The sequence below is a fragment of the Pongo abelii genome, chromosome 20, assembly GCF_028885655.2.
Source record: "Pongo abelii isolate AG06213 chromosome 20, NHGRI_mPonAbe1-v2.0_pri, whole genome shotgun sequence".
Lineage (NCBI taxonomy): Eukaryota > Metazoa > Chordata > Mammalia > Primates > Hominidae > Pongo > Pongo abelii.
The window spans coordinates 54,763,233-54,781,956 of record NC_072005.2 but is presented as its reverse complement, the minus strand read 5'-3'; the positions used below and the strand labels follow the sequence as shown (position 1 = coordinate 54,781,956).

The following is an 18,724-nucleotide window of genomic DNA, read 5'->3' as shown; positions in this document are numbered from 1 at the left end:
AAACCTCTGCCTCCTGGATTCAAGCAATTCTCCTGCCTCAGCCTTCCAAGTAGCTGGGACTAGAAGTGTGCCACCACGCCTGGCTAGTTTTTGTATTTTTAGTAGAGATGGGGTTTTGCCATGTTGGCCAGGTTGGTCTCAAACTCCTGACCTCAGGTGATCCACCTGCCTTGGCCTCCCAAAGTGCTGGGATTATAGGCGTGAGCCACCACGCCCGGCCTGCGCCCACCTAATTTTTAAAATTTTTGTAGAGATGGGGTCTCACTGTGTTGCCCAGGCTGGTCTGGAGCTCCTGGCCTCTAGCGATCCTCCTGCCTTGGCCTCCCAAAGTGCTGGGATTACAGGCGTAAGCCACCACATCCAATCCATTCACTGGATTTCATTCTAACAACCACCTTGTACCGGTTATCAGTTTTACAGGCTGGTGGCTCCAACATCATGCCTCTCTCCCATTTTGTGATATTGGAGCTGGACCCTGTAAACATTTCTCCTCTGCCAGCTAGCTCAGTGTTAAACCTTGTCAGCAGAGGGCGCTGGAGGAACACTGAATGAGGATGGGGCTCTTCCTGATTCTCAGGGGCTCCTCTCAGCAGGATCTTGTGATGGACAGGGGCCAGCCCTGCAGTAGACACCCAGTGACGTTTACCCCTCCCCCTGGCAAATTTCAGTGGCCTGTTGCACCTCAGTGAACTTCTCAGTCACCCAGTGGGTCATGACCATACCCTCTGCAGAGAAACTCTAATCTTGTGTGGGGAGCCGGTTGGGCAGGCAAGTCGTCCTTCCCAATTTCTTTCTTCCTTGGGAGTTTGGCTTCAGCCCTAGAGGAAGTGGCTGCACCCTATTTTAGCTATTCCTATGTGTGGGGTTTTTTGTTTGTTTGAGACAGAGTCTTGCTGTGTTTCCAGGCTGGAGTGCAGTGGTGCGATCTCAGCTCACTGCAACCTCCACCTCCCAGGTTCAAGTGATTCTCCTGCCTCAGCTTCCCGAGTAGCTGTGACTACAGGTGCACGCCAGCACATCCAGCTAATTTTTGTATTTTTAGTAGAGACGGGGTTTCACCATGTTGGTCAGGATGATCTCAATCTCTTCACCTCGTGATCTGCCTGCCTTAGCCTCCCAAAGTGCTGGGATTACAGGCGTGAGCCACTGTGCCTGGCCTTTTGTTTGTTTGTTTGAGACAGTCTGGCTCTGTCGCCTAGGCTGGAGTGCAGTGGCGCAATCTCCGCTCACTGCAACCTCCGCCTCCTGGGTTCCAGCGATTCTCATGCCTCAGCTTCCTGAGCAGCTGGGACTACAGGCGTGCACCACCAGGCCTGGCTAATTTTTGTATTTTTAGTAGAGATGGGGTTTGGCCATGTTGGCCAGGCCAGTCTTGAACTCCTGACCTCAGGCGATCCACCTGCCTTGGCCTCCCAGAGTGCTGGGATTACGGGCATGAGCCACTGCACCCGGCCGAATTTCCTTCATTTTTACAGCTGAATAATATTCCATTGTATGAATATAGCATAATTTGTTTATCCATTCATTCATCAACGGCAGATATTTGGATAGTTTCAGCTTTTGGTCATTGCAAATAATGTGGCTATGAACATTGGTGTACAAATATCTGTTAGAGTCCCCCCACCTAGTATTTAGTTCTTTTGGGCATATTCCTGGAAGTGGAACTGCTGAGTTAATATGGTAATTCTATCTTTAATTTTTTGGGGAACTGCCAAACTGTTTTCCATAGCAGCTGTACCATTCTACATGCTCACCAACAGTGCACAAGGGCCCCATTTTCTCAACATCCTTGCCACAGTTGGTATTTTCTTCTATCCTGTTTTTTTCTTTTATTTTTTATTTTTGAGACAGAGTTTTGCTCTTGTTGCCCAGGCTGGAGTGCAATGGTGTGATCTCGGCTCACTGCAACCTCCACCTCCAAGGTTCAAGCGATTCTCCTGCCTCAGCCTCCCGAGTAGCTGGGATTACAGGCAGGCGCCACCAGGCCCAGCTAACTTTGTATTTTTAGTAGAGATGGGGTTTCTCCATGTTAGTCAGGCTGGTCTCAAACTCCTGACCTCAGGTGACCCGCCTGCCTCGGCCTCCCAAAGTGCTGGGATTACAGGCATGAGCCACTGCGCCTGGCCTATTCTGTTTTTTCTTACAAAAAAATTTTTTTAATAGAGATGGGGTCTTGCTATGTTGCCCAGGCTGGTCTTGAAATCCTGGGCTCAAGCAATCCTCCCACTTCGGCCTCCCAAAGTGTTGGGATTATAGGTATGAGCCACTGCACCTGGCCACGTGTTATTTTCTAAATAATAGCCATCTAATGTGTGCAAATAATTCTTTCTCTCTCTCTCTCTCTCTCTCTCTCTCTCTTTCTCTTTCTCTGAGACATACTCTCGCTCTGTCATCCAGGCTGGAGTTCAGTGGCGCAATCTCGGCTCACTGCAACCTCCACCTCCCGGGTTCAAGTGATTATTGAGCCTCAACCTCCTGAGTAGCTGGGATTCCAGGTGCATGCCACCATGCCCGGCTGAAGTTTTTTGTTGTTGTTTTTTTTTTTTTCCTGAGTCAGGGTCTCACTCTCTTCCCCAGGCTGGAGTGTTATGGCACAATCATGGCTCACTGCAGCCTCAACCTTCTAGGCTCAGGTGATTCTTCCACCTCAGCCTTCCGAGTAGCTGGGACTACAGGCACGCACCACCACGTCTGGCTAATTTTGTTTTTGTTTTTGTTTTGTAGAGATAGGATTTTGCCATGTTGCCCAGGCTGGTCTTGAACTCCTGGGCTTAAGCTATCCACTTGCCTTGGCCTCCCAAAGTGCTGGGATTACAGGCATGAGCCACTGTGCCTGACTGCAAATAATTCTTTTTTCATTTTATTTTGAGACAGGGTCTCGCTCTGTTGCCCAGACTGGAGTGCATTGGTACGATCTTGGTTCACTGCAACCTCTGCCTCCCCAGTTCAAGCAATTCTCATGCCTCAGCCTTCCGAGTAGTTGGGACCACAGGCGTGCGCCACCATGCCCAGCTAATTTTTGTATTTTTAGTAGATATGGGGTCATGTAGGCCAGGCTGGTCTCCTACTCCTGGCCTCAAGTGATCCGCCTGCCTCGACCTCCCAAAGTGCTGGGATTACAGGTGTGAACCACCCCGCCTGGCTCAGAGAACAAGCTTCCACAATTTCTATAGAGGGAAATGTAGCCATTATATATCAAAATTACAAATGTACTGACTCTGACCAAGCAATTCTATGTCCAAATATTTGTCCTAGAGATAAATGTGTTCAATGCTGAGTACTGTATGTACAAGGCATTGTGTATAAAGTTTACCTTGTATACACAGGCAGAAGATTGAACGTGAATATCAGTCACTAGGAAACTGGTTAAGCAAGAATTATTGTATATTCTATGTTATGAAATACTATGGAACTATTAAAAAAAGAAAACAGAAACTTATTTGTTTAAAGTTCCAAGATGGGACAATGTCAAAGTATAAGGAGAAAGAAAAACATAAGCAAAATCAAGTCTGGGCACAGTGGCTCACACCTGTAATCCCCGCACTTTGGGAGGCCGAGGCGGGTGGATCACCTGAGGTCAGGAGTTCGAAACCAGCCTGGCCCACATTGCAAAACCCCATCTCTACTAAAAATACAAAAATTAGCCAGGCGTGGTGGCGCGCACCTGTAATCCCAGCTACTCGGGAGGTTGAGGCAGGAGAATCGCTTGAACCCAGGAGGCGGAGGTTGCAGTGAGCCAAGATGGCACCACTACACTCCAGCCTGGGCGACAGAGCAAGACTTCATCTCAAATAATAATCATAATAATAATAATAATAATAATAATAAAACATACTCTGAGAAGACGCTGATAAGAAAATGAAAAGACAAGCCATAGATTGGGAGAAAATATTTGCAAAACAAGTGTCTGATCAAGAATCTGTACTCACATCATATAAAGAACTCTCGGCCGGGCACGGTGGCTCACGCCTGTAATCCCAACACTTTGGGAGGCCGAGGTGGGTGGATCACAAGGTCAGGAGATCGAGACCATCCTGGCTAACACGGTGAAATCCCGTCTCTACTAAAAATACAAAAAATTAGCTGGGCGTGGTGGTGGGCGCCTGTAGTCCCAGCTACTTGGGAGGCTGAAGGAGGAGAATGGCGTGAACCTGGGAGGCAGCTGAGATTGTACCACTGCACTGCAGCCTAGGCGACAGAGTGAGACTCTGTCTCAAAAAAAAAAAAAAAAAAGAACTCTCAAATCTCAATGATAAGAAAACAATCCAATTCAAAAGAGGAAAAATATTTCAACACTTTACCAAATAATTGTGAGCTTCAAGTCAGTGGCAAGTAATAGAACAAACAAACAAAAAGGAATATATGGCCGGGCGCGGTGGCTCATGCCTGTAATCCCAGCACTTTGGGAGGCCAAGTCGGGCGGATCACCTGAGGTCGGGAGTTCAAGACCAGCCTGACCAACATGGAGAAACCCCTTCTCTACTAAAAAAAAAAAAAAAAAAAAAAATGCAAAAACTGGGCGTGGTGGCACATGCCTGTAATCCCAGCTACTAGGGAGGCTGAGGCAGGAGAATCGCTTGAACCCAGGAGGTGGAGGTTGCAGTGAGCTGAGATTGCACCATTGTACTCCAGCCTGGGAAATAAGAGCGAAACTCCATTCCCCACCCCCCCAAAAAAAGGAATATATATGATGACTAATGAGCACAAACACCATTAGCTGTTAGGGAAATGCAAATTAATACCACAGTGAAATACCAGTATGCACCTATCAAAATAGCTTTAGAAAAAAACTGGCCAGGCCCAGTGGCTCATGCCTTTAATCCCAGCACTTCGGGAGGCTGAGGCAGGAAGATCGCTTGAGCCCAGGCATTTGAGACCAACCAGAGACCCTTATCGCTACAAAAATTAGCTGGGTGCGGTGGCTATTAGGGAGGCTGGGGTGGGAGCATCACTTATGCCCAGGAGGTTGAGGTTGCAGTGAGCCATGATCTTCCCACTACACTTCAGCCTGGGCAACCGAGCAAGATCTTGTCTCCAGTAAATAAATCCCTGTTGATGCTAATCACTGGAGAAGATGTGGGGCAATAGAGGATCACCTATTGCTGGGAAGAATGGAAAAAGATAAAGCCACTCCGGGCCGGCACGGTGGCTAACGCCTATAATCCCAGCACTTTGGGAGGCTGAGGTGGGTAGATTGACAGAGGTCAGGAGTTTGAAACCAGCCTGGCCAACATGGTGAAACCCCGTCTCTACTAAAAATACAAAAATTAGCTGGGCGTGGTGATGGGCGGCTATAATCCCAGCTACTCAGGAGGCTGACGCAGGAGAATCACTTAAACCTGCGGAGGCAGAGGTTGCAGTGAACCAAGATGTCGCCACTGCACTCCAGCCTGGGCAACAGTGAGACCCTGTCTCCATAAAAAACAAAGAAAACATGTCCACATAAGAACTTGTGTGCAGGGCCCGGTGCGGAGGCTCACTCCTGTCATCCTAACACTTTAGGAGGCCAAGGAGGGAGCATTGCTTGAGCCCAGGAGTTTCAGGCCAGTCTGGGCAACACAGTGAGATCTTGTCTGTGAAAAAAAAATTTTTTTTTAATTAGCTGGGCGTGGTGGTGTGCACCTGTCGTCCCAGCTACTCAGGAGGCTCAGGTGGGAGGATAGCTTGAGCCCAGGAGGTCAAGGCTGCAGTGAGCCGAGACTGCACCACTGCACTCCAGCCTGGGCGAAAGATCGAGAACATACCTCAAAAAATAAAAATAGAAACAAGAACTTGTGTGCAAGGCCGAGCGCGGTGGCTCACGCCTGTAATCCCAGCAGTTTGGGAGGCTGAGGCAGGCGGATCACCTGAGGTCAGGAGTTCGAGACCGGCCTGGCCAACATGGTGAAACCCCGTCTCTACTAAAAATACAAAAATTAGCTGGGCGTGGTGGCAGGTGCCTATAATTCCAACTACTCAGGATGCTGAGGCAGGAGAATCACTTGAACCTGGGAGGGAGAGGTTGCAGTGAGCTGAGATTGCACCATTGCATTCCAGCCTGGGGGACAAGAGCGAGACTTCGTCTCAAAAAAAAAAAAAAGCCGGGTGCGGTGGCTCATGCCTGTAATCCCAGCACTTTGGGAGGCCAAGACGGGCAGATGATGGGGTCAGGAGACTGAGAGCATCCTGGCTAACATGGTGAAACTCCGTCTCTACTAAAAATACAAAAAATTAGCTGGGTATGGTGGTGGGTGCCTGTAGTCCCAGCTACTTGGGAGGCTGAGGCAGGAGAATGGCGTGAGCCTGGGAAGTGGAGTTTGCAGTGAGTCAAGATCACGCCACTGCACTCCAGCCTGGGTGACACAGCGAGACTCCGTCTCAAAAAAAAAAAAAAGAACTTGTATGCAATGTTCATAGCAGCTTCATTCATAATAAGCCCCAGAGTGGAAATAATCCAAATGCTTATCAACTGATGAATAAATAAAATATAGTTTATACATAACATAAAATATTATTGGACCATAAAAAAGAATGAGACTCTGACACATGCTACAATGTGGTTGAACCTTGACAACGTGATGCTCAGGAAGAAACCAGACACAAGAGGCCACATAGTGTAGATTCCATTTCCATGAAATGCCCAAAATAGAAAAATCCATAGAAACAGAACGGAGATTGGTGGTTACCAGGGCCTGGGGGGAGGGGATATGAGGATTGGGAGGTGATGGCTTATAGGTCTAGAGTTTCTTGTTGGATGATGATAATGTTCTTTATTTTTATTTTTATTTTTTGTTTTTTGAGACAGAGTCTCGCCCTATCGCCAAGGCTGGAGTTCAGTGGTGCACTCTTTGCTCACTGCAACCTCCACCCCGCGGTTCCAAGCAATTCTCCTGCCTCAGCCTGCTGAGTACTGGGATTACAGGCATACGCCACCATGCCTGGATAGTTTTTGCATTTTTAATAGAGACGGGGTTTCACCATGTTGGCCAGACTGGTCTTGAACTCCTGACCTCAAAAGATCCACCCGCCTCAGCCTCCCAAACTGCTGGGATTGAAGGCATGAGCCACCGTGCCTGGCCCACTCAGTTTTTTGTTTTTGAGACAGTCTCTGCCACCCAAGCTGGAGTGCAGTGGGGTGAATGCGTCTCACTGCAACCTCCACCTCCCAGACTCAAGCAATCCTCGCATCTCAGCCTCCCAAGTAGCTGGGACTACAGGCATACACTATCGTGCCTGGCTAATTTCTGTATGTTTTGTAGAGATGAGGTCTCGCCATGTTGGCCAGGCTGCTCTTGAACACCTAGGCTCAAGATATCCTCCTGCCTCGGCCTCCCAAAATTTTGGGATTATGGGTGTGAGACACTGTGCTCGGCTGAAAATATTCTAAAATTGATTGTGAGGATGGATGACCAGCTCCATGCACATGGCAAAGTCATTGAATTGTACCTTTTTCTTTTTGTTGAGACAGGGTCTCACTCTGTTGCCTAGGCTGAAGTGCAGTGGTGTGATCACAGCTCACTGCAGCCTCGACCTCTCCAGTAAAGTGATCCTCCTGCCTCAGCCTCCCAAGTAGCTGGGACTGCAGGCGCACACCACCATGCCTGGCTAATTTTTTTTTTAGAGATGGGGACTTGCTATGTTGCCCAGGCTGGCCTTGAACTCTTGGCCTCAAGTGATGTTCCTACTTCAGCCTCCCAAAGTGCTGAGATTACAGGCATGAGCCACTATGCCCTGCCTACCCTCTACTTTTCTTCACAGCATTTATTGCCACCAGTCATAGTGTCATATTTTTATTTGTCGATTTATTTTCTGGGTTGCCCCAATACAATGTGAGCTCCATAAAGGCAGACATTTCAGTCTGTCTGGAGAGTTGCAGCCTTCTTTGTTCTTAGAACAGTGCCTGGCACATAATATGTGTTTAATAAATACTTGTTGGAGGAGGTGGGGAAGAGAGGAGAAAAAAGGGAAGGAAGAGTTTTTGTTATTTCCCTTTGGTCATTTAAATGCTACTTATTGACTGGGCTCACACCTGTAATTGCAGCACTTTGGGAGGCTGAGGTGGGCACATCACGAGGTCAAGAGATCAAGACCATCCTGGCCAACATGGTGAAACCTCATCTCTACCAAAAATACAAAAATTAGCTGGGCGTGGTGGCGCACGCCTGTAATCCCAGCTACTCAGGAGGCTGAGGCAGGACAATTGCTTGAGGCCGGGAGGCAGAGGTTGCAGTGAGCCAAGATCACGCCACTGCACTCCAGCCTGGGCAACAGAGCAAGACTCTGTCTCAAAAAAAAAAAAAAAAAAAAAAAAGACAGCTCAGTGGCTCACACGTGTAATCCCAACACTTTGGGAGTCCGAGGCTGGTGGATCACGAGGTCAGGAGTTCAAGACCAGCCTGGCCAAGATGGTGAAACCCTGTCTCTACTAAAAATACAAAAAAATAAAAAGAAGTAGCTGTGCGTGGTGGCGGGCACCTGTGATCCCAGCTACTCAGGAGGCTGAGGCAGAGAATTGCTTGAACCCGGGAGGCAGAGGTTACAGTGAGCCAAGATCGCGCCACTACACTCCAGCCTGGGCGACAGAGAGAAACTCCGTCACAAAAAAAAAAAAAAAAAAAAAAAAAATGCAGGAGGGTTTGACATTTTGCCTAGGTTGGTCTCAAACTCAAACACTCAAATTTTATATAATTCACCACTTTAAAGTATGCAATTTAGCCAGGCGCGGTGGCTCATGCCTGTAATCCCAGCACTTTGGGTGGCTGAGGCAGGAAGATCGCTTGAGCCCAGGAGTTCAAGACCAGCCTGGGCAACATGATGAAACCCTGTCCCTACAAAAAACACAAAAGTTAGCCAGGCATGGTGGTGCACACCTGTGGTTTCAGCTACTCAGGAGGCTGAGGTGGGCGGATCACATGAGTCCAGGAGGTCGAGGCTGAAATGAGCCGAGATTGTACCATCACACTGAAGCCTGGGCGGCAGAGCAAGACCTCCAAAAAAGTATACAATTTGGTGGTGACCAGCACCTGTAGTCCCAGCACTTTGGGAGGCCAAGATGGGGGGTTTGATGAGCTGATATTGCACCACTGCACCCCAGCCTGAGTGACAGAGCAACACCTTGTCTCAAAAAATAAAAATAAAAATGGTCAGGTGTGGTGGTTCACGCCTGTAATCCCAGCACTTTGGGAGGTCAAAGCAGAAGGATTACTTGAGATCAGGAGTTCAAGACCAGCCAGGGCAATGTAGTGAGACCCCATCTCTACAAGAAAGAAAGAAAGAGAGAGAGAGAGAGAAAGAAAGAAAGAGAAAGAGAAAGAGAGAGAGAAGGAAAGAAAGGAAAGAAGGAAAGAAAGAAGAAAAGGAAAAGAGAAAAGTAGAGGGTAAAGGGGACAGGGAGGGACAGAATGAGGACGCTATTTCAGCCAGGGAGGTCAGGGAAGGCGAAGTGTTGAGAACTGACCTGGAGGGGAGAGGCTAGGCACCGGGTGGGTATCCCTGGGAGGCTACTTCTGGCAGGGGCACCGCTCTGAACAGACCTAGCCCCACTTTTCCTCCTCCCCTCCTTCTCCATGTGCCTTTCCTGTCCTCTGCCACACCCCCTCCCCACTCTCCCCAGCCCCCGACGCCCGCAGCCCGGCAGGTACCTGACTTGGGGTAGGTGACAATAAAGATGTCATCGTCCCGCACATCTTGGGTGTTCTCCGCCAAGCTGATGCTCTCGGGCGAGTACAGGCCGACGGGGAAGGGGACGCCCTTGTACCGGAAGTATTCACCTGGCAACTTCTGGCTGTGGAAAGGTTGGGGAGATGCCATGAGGGAGAGTAGGGAGGTGGGTGTGGAGTTCTCAGGGCGGCGACACTCGGACCCTGGCAAGGAACTTCCTCCTCAGAGCCTCAGTCCCTCTTCTGTAAAGTGGTGACACTGTCCTTATAAACTTTATAAAGCTGGTCGGGCGCAGTGGCACACTCCTGTAATCCCAGCACTTTGGGAGACGGAGGCGGGTGGATCACCTGAGGTCAGGAGTTTGAGACCAGCCTGACCAACATGGTGAAACCCCGCCTCTACTAAAAAGACAAAAATCAGCCAGGCGTGGTGGCAGATGCCTGTAATCCCAGTTACTCGGAGGCTGAGGCAGGAGACTCGCTTGAACCCAGGAGGCGGAGGTTGCAGTGAGCCGAGATCACGGCACCATTGCACTCCAGTTTGGGCGACAAGAGCGAAACTCCATCTTATATATTGAATATATATTAATATTAATATATAATATAATATATTAATATATAATATATGATATATTAATATTAATATATGATATATTAATATATCATATATTAATATTAATATATCATATATTAATATTAATATATATTATATTTATATTAATATATAAAATATATATTTATATTAATATATAAAATATATATATTAATATATAAAATATATATTTATATTAATATATAAATATATATATTAATATATAAATATATATTTATATTAATATATAAAATATATTTTATATTAATATATAAAATATATATTTATATATGATATATTTATATTTATATATAATATATATTTATATTAATATAAATATATATTATTAATATAAATATATACTATATATACTATATATTATATATACTATATAGTATATATATTATATATACTATATAGTATATAGTATATATAATATATATACTATATAGTATATATAATATATATTTATATATAGTATATATTTATATTTATAATATATATTTATATTTATAATATATATTTATATTTATATATAATATATATTTATATTTATAAATATATTAATATAAATATATATTTTTATATAAATATATTAATATAAATATATATATTTATATTGATATATATTTATATTGATATATAATATATTTATATCGATATATATAATATATTTATATTGATATATAATATATTTATATCGATATATATAATATATTTATATTGATATATAATATATTTGTATGATATATAATATATATTGATATTGATATATAATATATATTGATATATAATATAATATATATTTTTATATAATATATAGAATATATTTATTATATATCACATATTATGTATAATATATAAATATTTATTATATATCACATATATAATATATAAATATATTTATTATATAACATTATTATATTTATTATAACATATTAATATATTTATTGTATATAACATTAATATATTTATTGTATATAACATATATTAATATATTTATTGTATATAACATATATTAATATATTTATTATATTATATATTAATATATTTATTGTATATAACATATATTAATATATTAATAATATATAAATATATATTAATATATTAATATATGATATATATTAATATATAAATATAAATTAATATATTTATTATATATAAATATAAATTAATATATTTATTATATATAAATATAAATTAATATATTTATTATATATAAATATAAATTATATATAAATATAAATATATTTATTATATATAAAAATACATATTTTTTTAATTTTAAAAAGTTAATAAGATACCGGGCACGGTGGCTCACACCTGTTGTCCCAACACTTTGGGAGGTCAAGGCGGGAGGATCACGAGGTCGGGAGGTGGAGGTTTCAGTGAGCTGAGATCGCGCCACTGCACTCCAGCTTGGGCAACAGAGTGAGACTTCATCTCAAAAAAACAAAAACAAAAATTAGCCAGGTGTGGTGGTGGGCACCTGCAATCCCAGCTACTCGGGAGGCTGAGGCAGGATAATTGCTTGAATCCAAGAGGTGGAGGTTGCAGTGAGCCGAGACTGCGCCATTGCACTCCAGCCCAGGGGACAGAGCGAGACTCTGGCTCAAAAAAAAAAAAAAAAAAAGGGTTAAAACAGAGCGTAGCTCATAGTCTGCATTCCATAACTTTGAGCTAAAATTATTATGACTATTTCATGCAGTAGCAGGCACCACGGGGCCTTATGTGAACTCAGAGGAGGCCTGCCTAGCACAGCCTTGCGCACACAGTAGGCCTTCAATAAACTGCAGTTACTTTGTTTGTTCAGTGATGTCATCAGTTATCCCATAGGTTGAGCGTGGGCGTGGAATTAGTGATGATGTCATCGGTTACCAGGCAAATTTAGTCTGGTGGGCAGACGCAGTGAGGTAATCAGTTTTCAGGAGGATTAGCCACTGAGCGCCTGCTGGGCCTTGGCTGGGCTTCCATAGGTCCTACTTGCCCTTTCTGTGCCTTGGGCAGCGGACCTCACTTCTTTGATCCTCAGTTTCCTCATCTGTCATGTGAGGATAAGAGCAATCTCTGCTTTGAGGTTTTAATCCTACTTGGGGATTCAACGGGATAATATATTTTAAGTGCTTGGCTCCTGATACATTTATCAGGAAACGGAAGCTCTATTTAGCATTATTTTAGTCTTTGATCTGGCCAACAGCTCCTTGAGGGAGAAATCTCTTTCCCAGCTTACAGGAGAGGAAAACCCAGATGCCAACAAGAAAAGACCCTGTGCCCTTGGAGAGGCCCTGAAGGAATAAATGAATGAATAGGAGGGCATCTTGCCCATTCCTCTTGGCACCTACAATCTCCGAATCGGGGGTCCCACCCCCACTCCTCGGAGGCCAGGGTGGAGCCCACAGTGCTGGGACTTGTTGGTGTTCAACCAGTGTTTGATTGAATGAGTGTAGGAAGGAAGGAAGGAATGAAGGGGTTTACCAGGACAAAAGGAAAGTCAAAGACACTTATGGCTTTCAGCTGCTGTAGCAGTTCTCAGCCCTGGGTGCTGTGGACACTTTGAAAACTCCTCAAGGGCTGGGCGCAGTGGCTCGCACCTGTAGTCCCAGCACTTTGGGAGGCCAAGACAGGAGGATCACTTAAGGCCAGAAGTTCGAGACCAGCATGAGCAACATAGAACACTGTCTCTGTATAAAAATAAAAAATTAGCCAAGTGTAGTAGCATACACGTGTAGTCCCAGCTACTTGGGGGTCTGAGGCAGGAGGATCAATTGAGCCAGGAGTTTGAGGTTGCAGTGAGCTGAGATTGCGCCACTGCACTCCAGCCTGGGTGACAGAGTGAGACCCTGCCTCTAGTAACAAACATACAAACAAACCAATCGTCGTGCAGTGGCTGGGGTAGAATTGGGCTCTCGCTGTAGGTTCCATTGCTACAGAGAGGACACGGAGCTTCAAGGAGGTAAGCGATTTGGCTGTGGCCACACAAGAACTGAAAAGAGCTGGGATTTGAACCCAAGCTGCGGTGGCCTCTCAGCCCTGTAGACTCAGTCCCTCCTTCCCCATGAACCACACAGTCCAGCCAAGACCTCCAAATGCACCGAGCAGTAGTCCTACCTCTGGGCCCCTGGAGCTGCTGTTCCAGCTCCTGGAAATGCCCCCCGACCCTGCCATTCTCTGGGCCTGAGTGCAGAGCCAGGAGTCCCCCCGCCCCCCACCCACGCACCTACGTGGCTGCATTCTCACATTCCTAAAACAGGTACCCTGAGCCTGCTGTCCACCTTGTAAAACAAATCTGGCCCCGGGACGAACTTCTCTATGCCTGGGTCACAGGCCTGTTTGTTCCCACAAAACACGTCCAGCACCTGGCATGCTGGTATCGCTCGATTTGAGTGGAGGAATGAAAGGGACAATTAAGCCAGCGAGAGGCCGGGGGCAGGGACAGCAGATAGAGCTCCGGGTGGGTGGCCACAGCAGGCAGGTGATCACCGGGAATGACTCAGCCTCCTGGAGGGCAAATGGCTCTGCCTGCGAGCCCACTGGACATGTGAATTTTTTTTTTTTTTTTTTTTTTTTTTTTTTTGAGATGGAGTCCTGCTCTGTCACCAGGCTGGAGTGCAGTGACACGATCTCGGCTCACTGCAACCTCCACCTTCCAGGATCAAGCGATTCTCCTGCCTCAGACTCCCGATTAGCTGGGACTACAGGTGCCTGTCATCATGCCAGGCTGATTTTTGTATTTTTAGTAGAGATAGGATTTCACCATGTTGGCCAGGCTGGTCTCAAACTCCTGACCTAAGGTGATCTGCCCGCCCCAGCCTCCCAAAGTGCTGGAATTCCAGGCATGAGCCACCGTGCCCGGCAGACATGCAACTCTTAAAGGCCCAACTTCCCAGCCCTCCCGCCTCCCTCCTCCACAGCCTACTGGGTCTTGGTTCCCTCTCTGTCCCTACATTCCTGCCCCCTCAGGTCTTCTCTCCCTGTGGGCCCTCGACTCAGCCTCCTCCAGGTCTCCACTGCTCCTCCTCTGCTCCCAGCCCTCCTGTGACACCTCAGTGCCCTCAGGTCAAAGTCTGGGCCACTGCCTCCTCCTCTGGTCTCCTTCCTGCAGACACCAGCTCTAGGCACGTCCATTTTCCGCTCTCTGAGTGCATTTCCCACCTCCTCCTTCCTCCTCGACACAGGTCAGATATCACCCTCTTTTTTTTTTTTTTTTTGAGACGGAGTCTTGCTCTGTTCCCCAGGCTATAGTGTAGTGATGTGATCTCAGCTCACTGCAACCTCCGCCTTCCTGGGTTCAAGCTATTCTCCTGCCTCAGCCTCCCTAGTAGCTAGCACTACAGGTGCGTGCCACCATGCCTGGCTAATTTTTGTATTTTTAGTACAGACAAGGTTTTACCCTGTTAGCCCGGATGATCTCAGTCTCCTGACCTCATGATCCGCCCACCTCAGCCTCCCAAAGTGCTGGGATTACAGGCATGAACCACCACTCCCAGCACAGATGTCACCCTCTAAATGCAGACCTTTTAGACCAATAGCCTCCTTGCCCCAGGAGATAGGACCACAGCCTCCTTAAACCTCTGAATTCCCTCTGCCCATCCGCCTCCAATCCCAAGAAAGGGCCTGGCACCAGGAGGGGAGCCACCTGTACAAAAACTCTATGCCAAGAACACGCATGATCCTAGACTTCTCCCAGAACCTCAGGAAGTGGGTAGTGAGAGGACTGCTTCATGCTCCAAGAAATGGAGGCCCAGAGAGGTTAATATAGTCCCCTAAGGTCACACAGCAGCCATCATAGTTTTCATTAAACACAAGTGTGGCCGGGCACGGTGCCTCATACCTCTTGTCCTCACCTTTTTCAAGTCTTTGTTCCAAATGTCACCCCTTATCATGAAGGCTACCCCAGAGCATCCTGTTTACAGCTAGACCCCCTGCACCCTCTTCCCCTGCTCTGCCTACCACACACCTGTCACTCCTGAGCTATTCCACAGTTGGCATATGACATTGATGGTTTATTGACCATCTTCTCTGCTTGCATGTAAGCTCCAAGATCCTGGAATTTAAAAAATCTGGGTTTTTTTTTGTTGTTGTTGTTCTGTCTTGTTTGCCAATGTACCTAAAGTACTCTCAGCAGAGCCTGGCACCAGGGAGGTGCTTGTCAATATTTATTGAAGGACCCAGGCAGGAGGATCACTTGAAGCCAGGAATTCAAGACCAGCCTGGGCAGGCTGGGCACAGTGGCTCACGCCTGTAATCCCAGCACTTTGGGAGGCAGAGGTGGGCGGATCACCTGAGGTCAGGAGTTCGAGACCAGCCTGGCCAACATGACGAAACCCCGTCTCTAATAAAATACAAAAATTAGCTGGGTATGGTGGTGCACGCCTGTAATCCCAGCTTTCTGGGAGGCTGAGGCAGGAGAATCACTTGAACCTGGGAGGTGGAGGTTGCAGTGAGCCCAGATCGCGCCATTGCACTCCAGCCTGGGCAACAAGAGTGAAACTCCGCCTCAGAAAAAAAAAAAAGAACAAACCAGAAGTTCCCACAGCCACAGGGAAGGTTCTCCCAGGCATTGCGCTGAGTGAAAGAGCCAGACTTGGAAGGTAAACTCTATGTAGTTCCATCTCTGTGACTGGTTGGCCGAATCACAGCCTCCAATGATGTTCTCGTCCTAATCCTTAAAATCTGAGACTGTGTTCCACAAATGGCCAAACGGACTTTGCAGATGTGATTAACAATCTTGACAAGGTGGCTCATGCCTCTAATCCCAGCACTTTAGGAAGCCGAGACGGGTGGATCACTTGACATCAGGAGTTTGAGACCAGCCTTGGCAACATGGCGAAACCCCATCTCTACTAAAAATACAAAATTAGCCAGGCGTGGTGGTGCATGCCTGTAATCCCAGCTACTCAGGAGCCTGAGGCAGGAGAATCACTTTAACCTGGGAGGCAGAGGTCATAGTGAGCTGGGATCGTGTCACTGCACTCCAGCCTGGGTGACAGAGTGAGTCTGTGTCTCAGAAAAAAAAAAAAAAAAAAATCTTGAGGCCAGGCATGGTGGCTCATGCCTGTAATCCCAACACTTTGGGAGGCCGAGATGGGAGGATTGCTTGAGGCCAGGAGTTCAAGACCAGCCTGGTCTACACAGAGCGAGACCCCAATCTCTTAAAAAAATAAGAAAAAAAAGAAAGAAAACTCCTGGGCTCAAGTGATCCTCCCACCTCAGCCTCCTAAAGTGCTGGGATTACAGGTGTCACTGAGTCCAGTGGGTTGCAATTTTAGATAAAAGTTTATCTAAAATTTATCATATGTGTGTATATATATATATATATATATATATATATATATTATTATTATTTTTTTTTTTGAGATGGAGTCTCGCTCTGTCGCCCAGGCTGGAGTGCAGTGGCGCGATCTCGGCTCACTGCAAGCTTCGCCTCCCGGGTTCACGCCATTCTCCTGCCTCAGCCTCCTGAGTAGCTGGGACTACAGGCGACCGCCACCACGCCCGGCTAATTTTTTGTATTTTTAGTAGAGACGGGGTTTCACCATGTTAGCCAGGATGGTCTCGATCTCCTGACCTCGTGATCTGCCTGCCTCGGCCTCCCAAAGTGCTGGGATTACAGGCGTGAGCCACCGCGCCCGGCCTAAAATTTATCTAATATTTAATCTAAAATTTGTCATTTATCTAAATGCTAAACGCTGCTAGAACGGCGGCGTCAGGGAGGCCCCTCTGGGAACTCGACATCTGAGCAAAGACTGAAGGTAGCGAGAGAGGGAGCGGGGTGTGGGGACCAGAAGGAAGAGTGCGCGCAAAGGAATGAGCGGTGGGCTGCTGGGATTCTGGGGTCTGAGTGGGGCTGGAGCTGGGGGGCACTGAGCGGCCCACCCTTCCAGGAATGCGATCCGACAGCAGGAGGGATTTCTCAGCAGCCCTGGCGGTGCCGCTGACTCACTGCCGGCGTCTGTGATCAACTCGCCTTTGGAGAGAGAGCATTGCCAAGACTCCCCCACCACCAGCCTGAGCTGGGTTCAATGCACTTCCCTCCCAGGACGCGCTGAGCAGTGTCCCGGCGCCCTGCCCTGCGTCTGTCCGGGCTGTTCTCCCCGCCAGGCTCTCCCTCACTCATCTCCGGACAGGCTTGCACTTGGATCCCATCTGGGCAGGCGTCCCCAGCTCAACCTCTCAGCAGGATGACTCACCCTGGGCCGTGGCGCAGAGATACTCTCTCGGCAGGAGTGTGACTGGCATAACCTCTTAGGGAGATCGTTTGGGAACATTTACAGGATTCAAGGCCAGCTCCTTCTCTGTCTTCAGGGCTTGGGTCTTCCCTGGCCACATTGGTTAAAGCAAGAGACCTCCCACCCCGAGCACATTACTACTGCCCATCTCCGCCTCCTGCTGGCCTCTTTTGCGGCCCTTTTTAATACTTTTTTTTTTTTTTTTTTTTTTTTTTTTTTTTTTTTTTTTTTGAGACAGAGTCTCACTCTGTTGCACAGGCTGGAGTGCAGTGGTTTGATCTTGGCTCACTGCACCCTTGACCTCCACCCTCGAGCTCCTGGGCTCAAGCGATCCTCCCACCTCAGTTTCCCCAGTAGCTGGGACTACAGATGTGTGCCACCACACTCAGCTAATTTTTTAATTTTTTTGTAGAGACAGGGGTCTCGCTATGTTGCCCAGACTGGTTTTGAACTCCTGGGCTTGTGGGATTCTCCTGCCTTGGCCTCCGAAAGTGCTGGGATTACAGGCATAAGCCACCGTGCCCTGCTTGTTTTTATTTTTTGGATACAGGGCCTTGCTCTGTTGCTCAGGCTGGAGTGCAGTGATGCGGTCACAGCTTACTGCAGCCTCAGTCTCCCAGGCTCAAGTGATTTTCCTGCCTCAGCCTAGCCTCCTGAGTAGCTGGGACTACAGGCATACATCACCACACCTGGCTAATGTTTACATTTTTTGTAGAGATAGAGTCTCACCACATTGCTCAGGTTGGTCTTGAACTCCTGGGCTCAAGGGACCCTCCCACCTCAGCCTCCCAGAGTGCTGGGGTTACAGGCGTGAGCCACCGCACCTGGTCTGTTGCCTTCTTTAAATCTGCCTTCCTCACTAGCAGGAGAGCTGGGAAGTGGCAGAATTTTTCCCTGTGCCATGTCCTACCTTAAAAGCCAATGTCCGACACACAGGTAACACTGTGTTCTTTTGTTGTTGTTGTTGAGACGGAGTCTCACTCTGTTGCCCAGGCATGATCTTGGCTCACTGCAACCTCTGCCTTCTCGGTTCAAGTGATTCTCCTGCCTCAGACTCCTGAGTAGCTGAGATTACAGGCGTGCACCACCACGCCTGGCTAATTTTTGTATTTTTCGTAGAGACGGGATTTCTCCATGTTGGTCAGGCTGGTCTCAAACTCCTGACCTCGTGATCTGCCCGCCTCAGCCTCCCAAAGTGCTGGGATTACAAGCGTGAGCCACCGTGCCTGGTTAAATACTGTGTTCTATTTGCCAGATCCCCAAAT

General features: G+C 46.9%; 1 protein-coding gene across 2 annotated transcripts in view; it reads right to left on the bottom strand.

Moving 5' to 3' along the window:
- SULT2B1 (sulfotransferase family 2B member 1) overlaps nucleotides 1–17,651 on the bottom strand; it is a 32,227-nt gene extending 14,576 nt beyond the window's left edge. Inside the window, exons 1-2 of one of the 2 annotated variants that reach the window (XM_024236766.3) lie at nucleotides 17,421–17,651; nucleotides 9,621–9,759 (exon numbers count right to left, since the gene is read on the bottom strand). In XM_024236766.3, coding sequence (XP_024092534.1) covers nucleotides 9,621–9,759; nucleotides 17,421–17,498 — 217 coding nt within the window. In that variant the 5' untranslated portion in view covers nucleotides 17,499–17,651. Of the gene's footprint in view, nucleotides 1–9,620; nucleotides 9,805–17,420 lie in introns of those variants that run through there. The other variant, XM_024236767.3, reaches the window with a different exon arrangement.
- Between the last annotated feature and the right edge of the window lie 1,073 nt (nucleotides 17,652–18,724).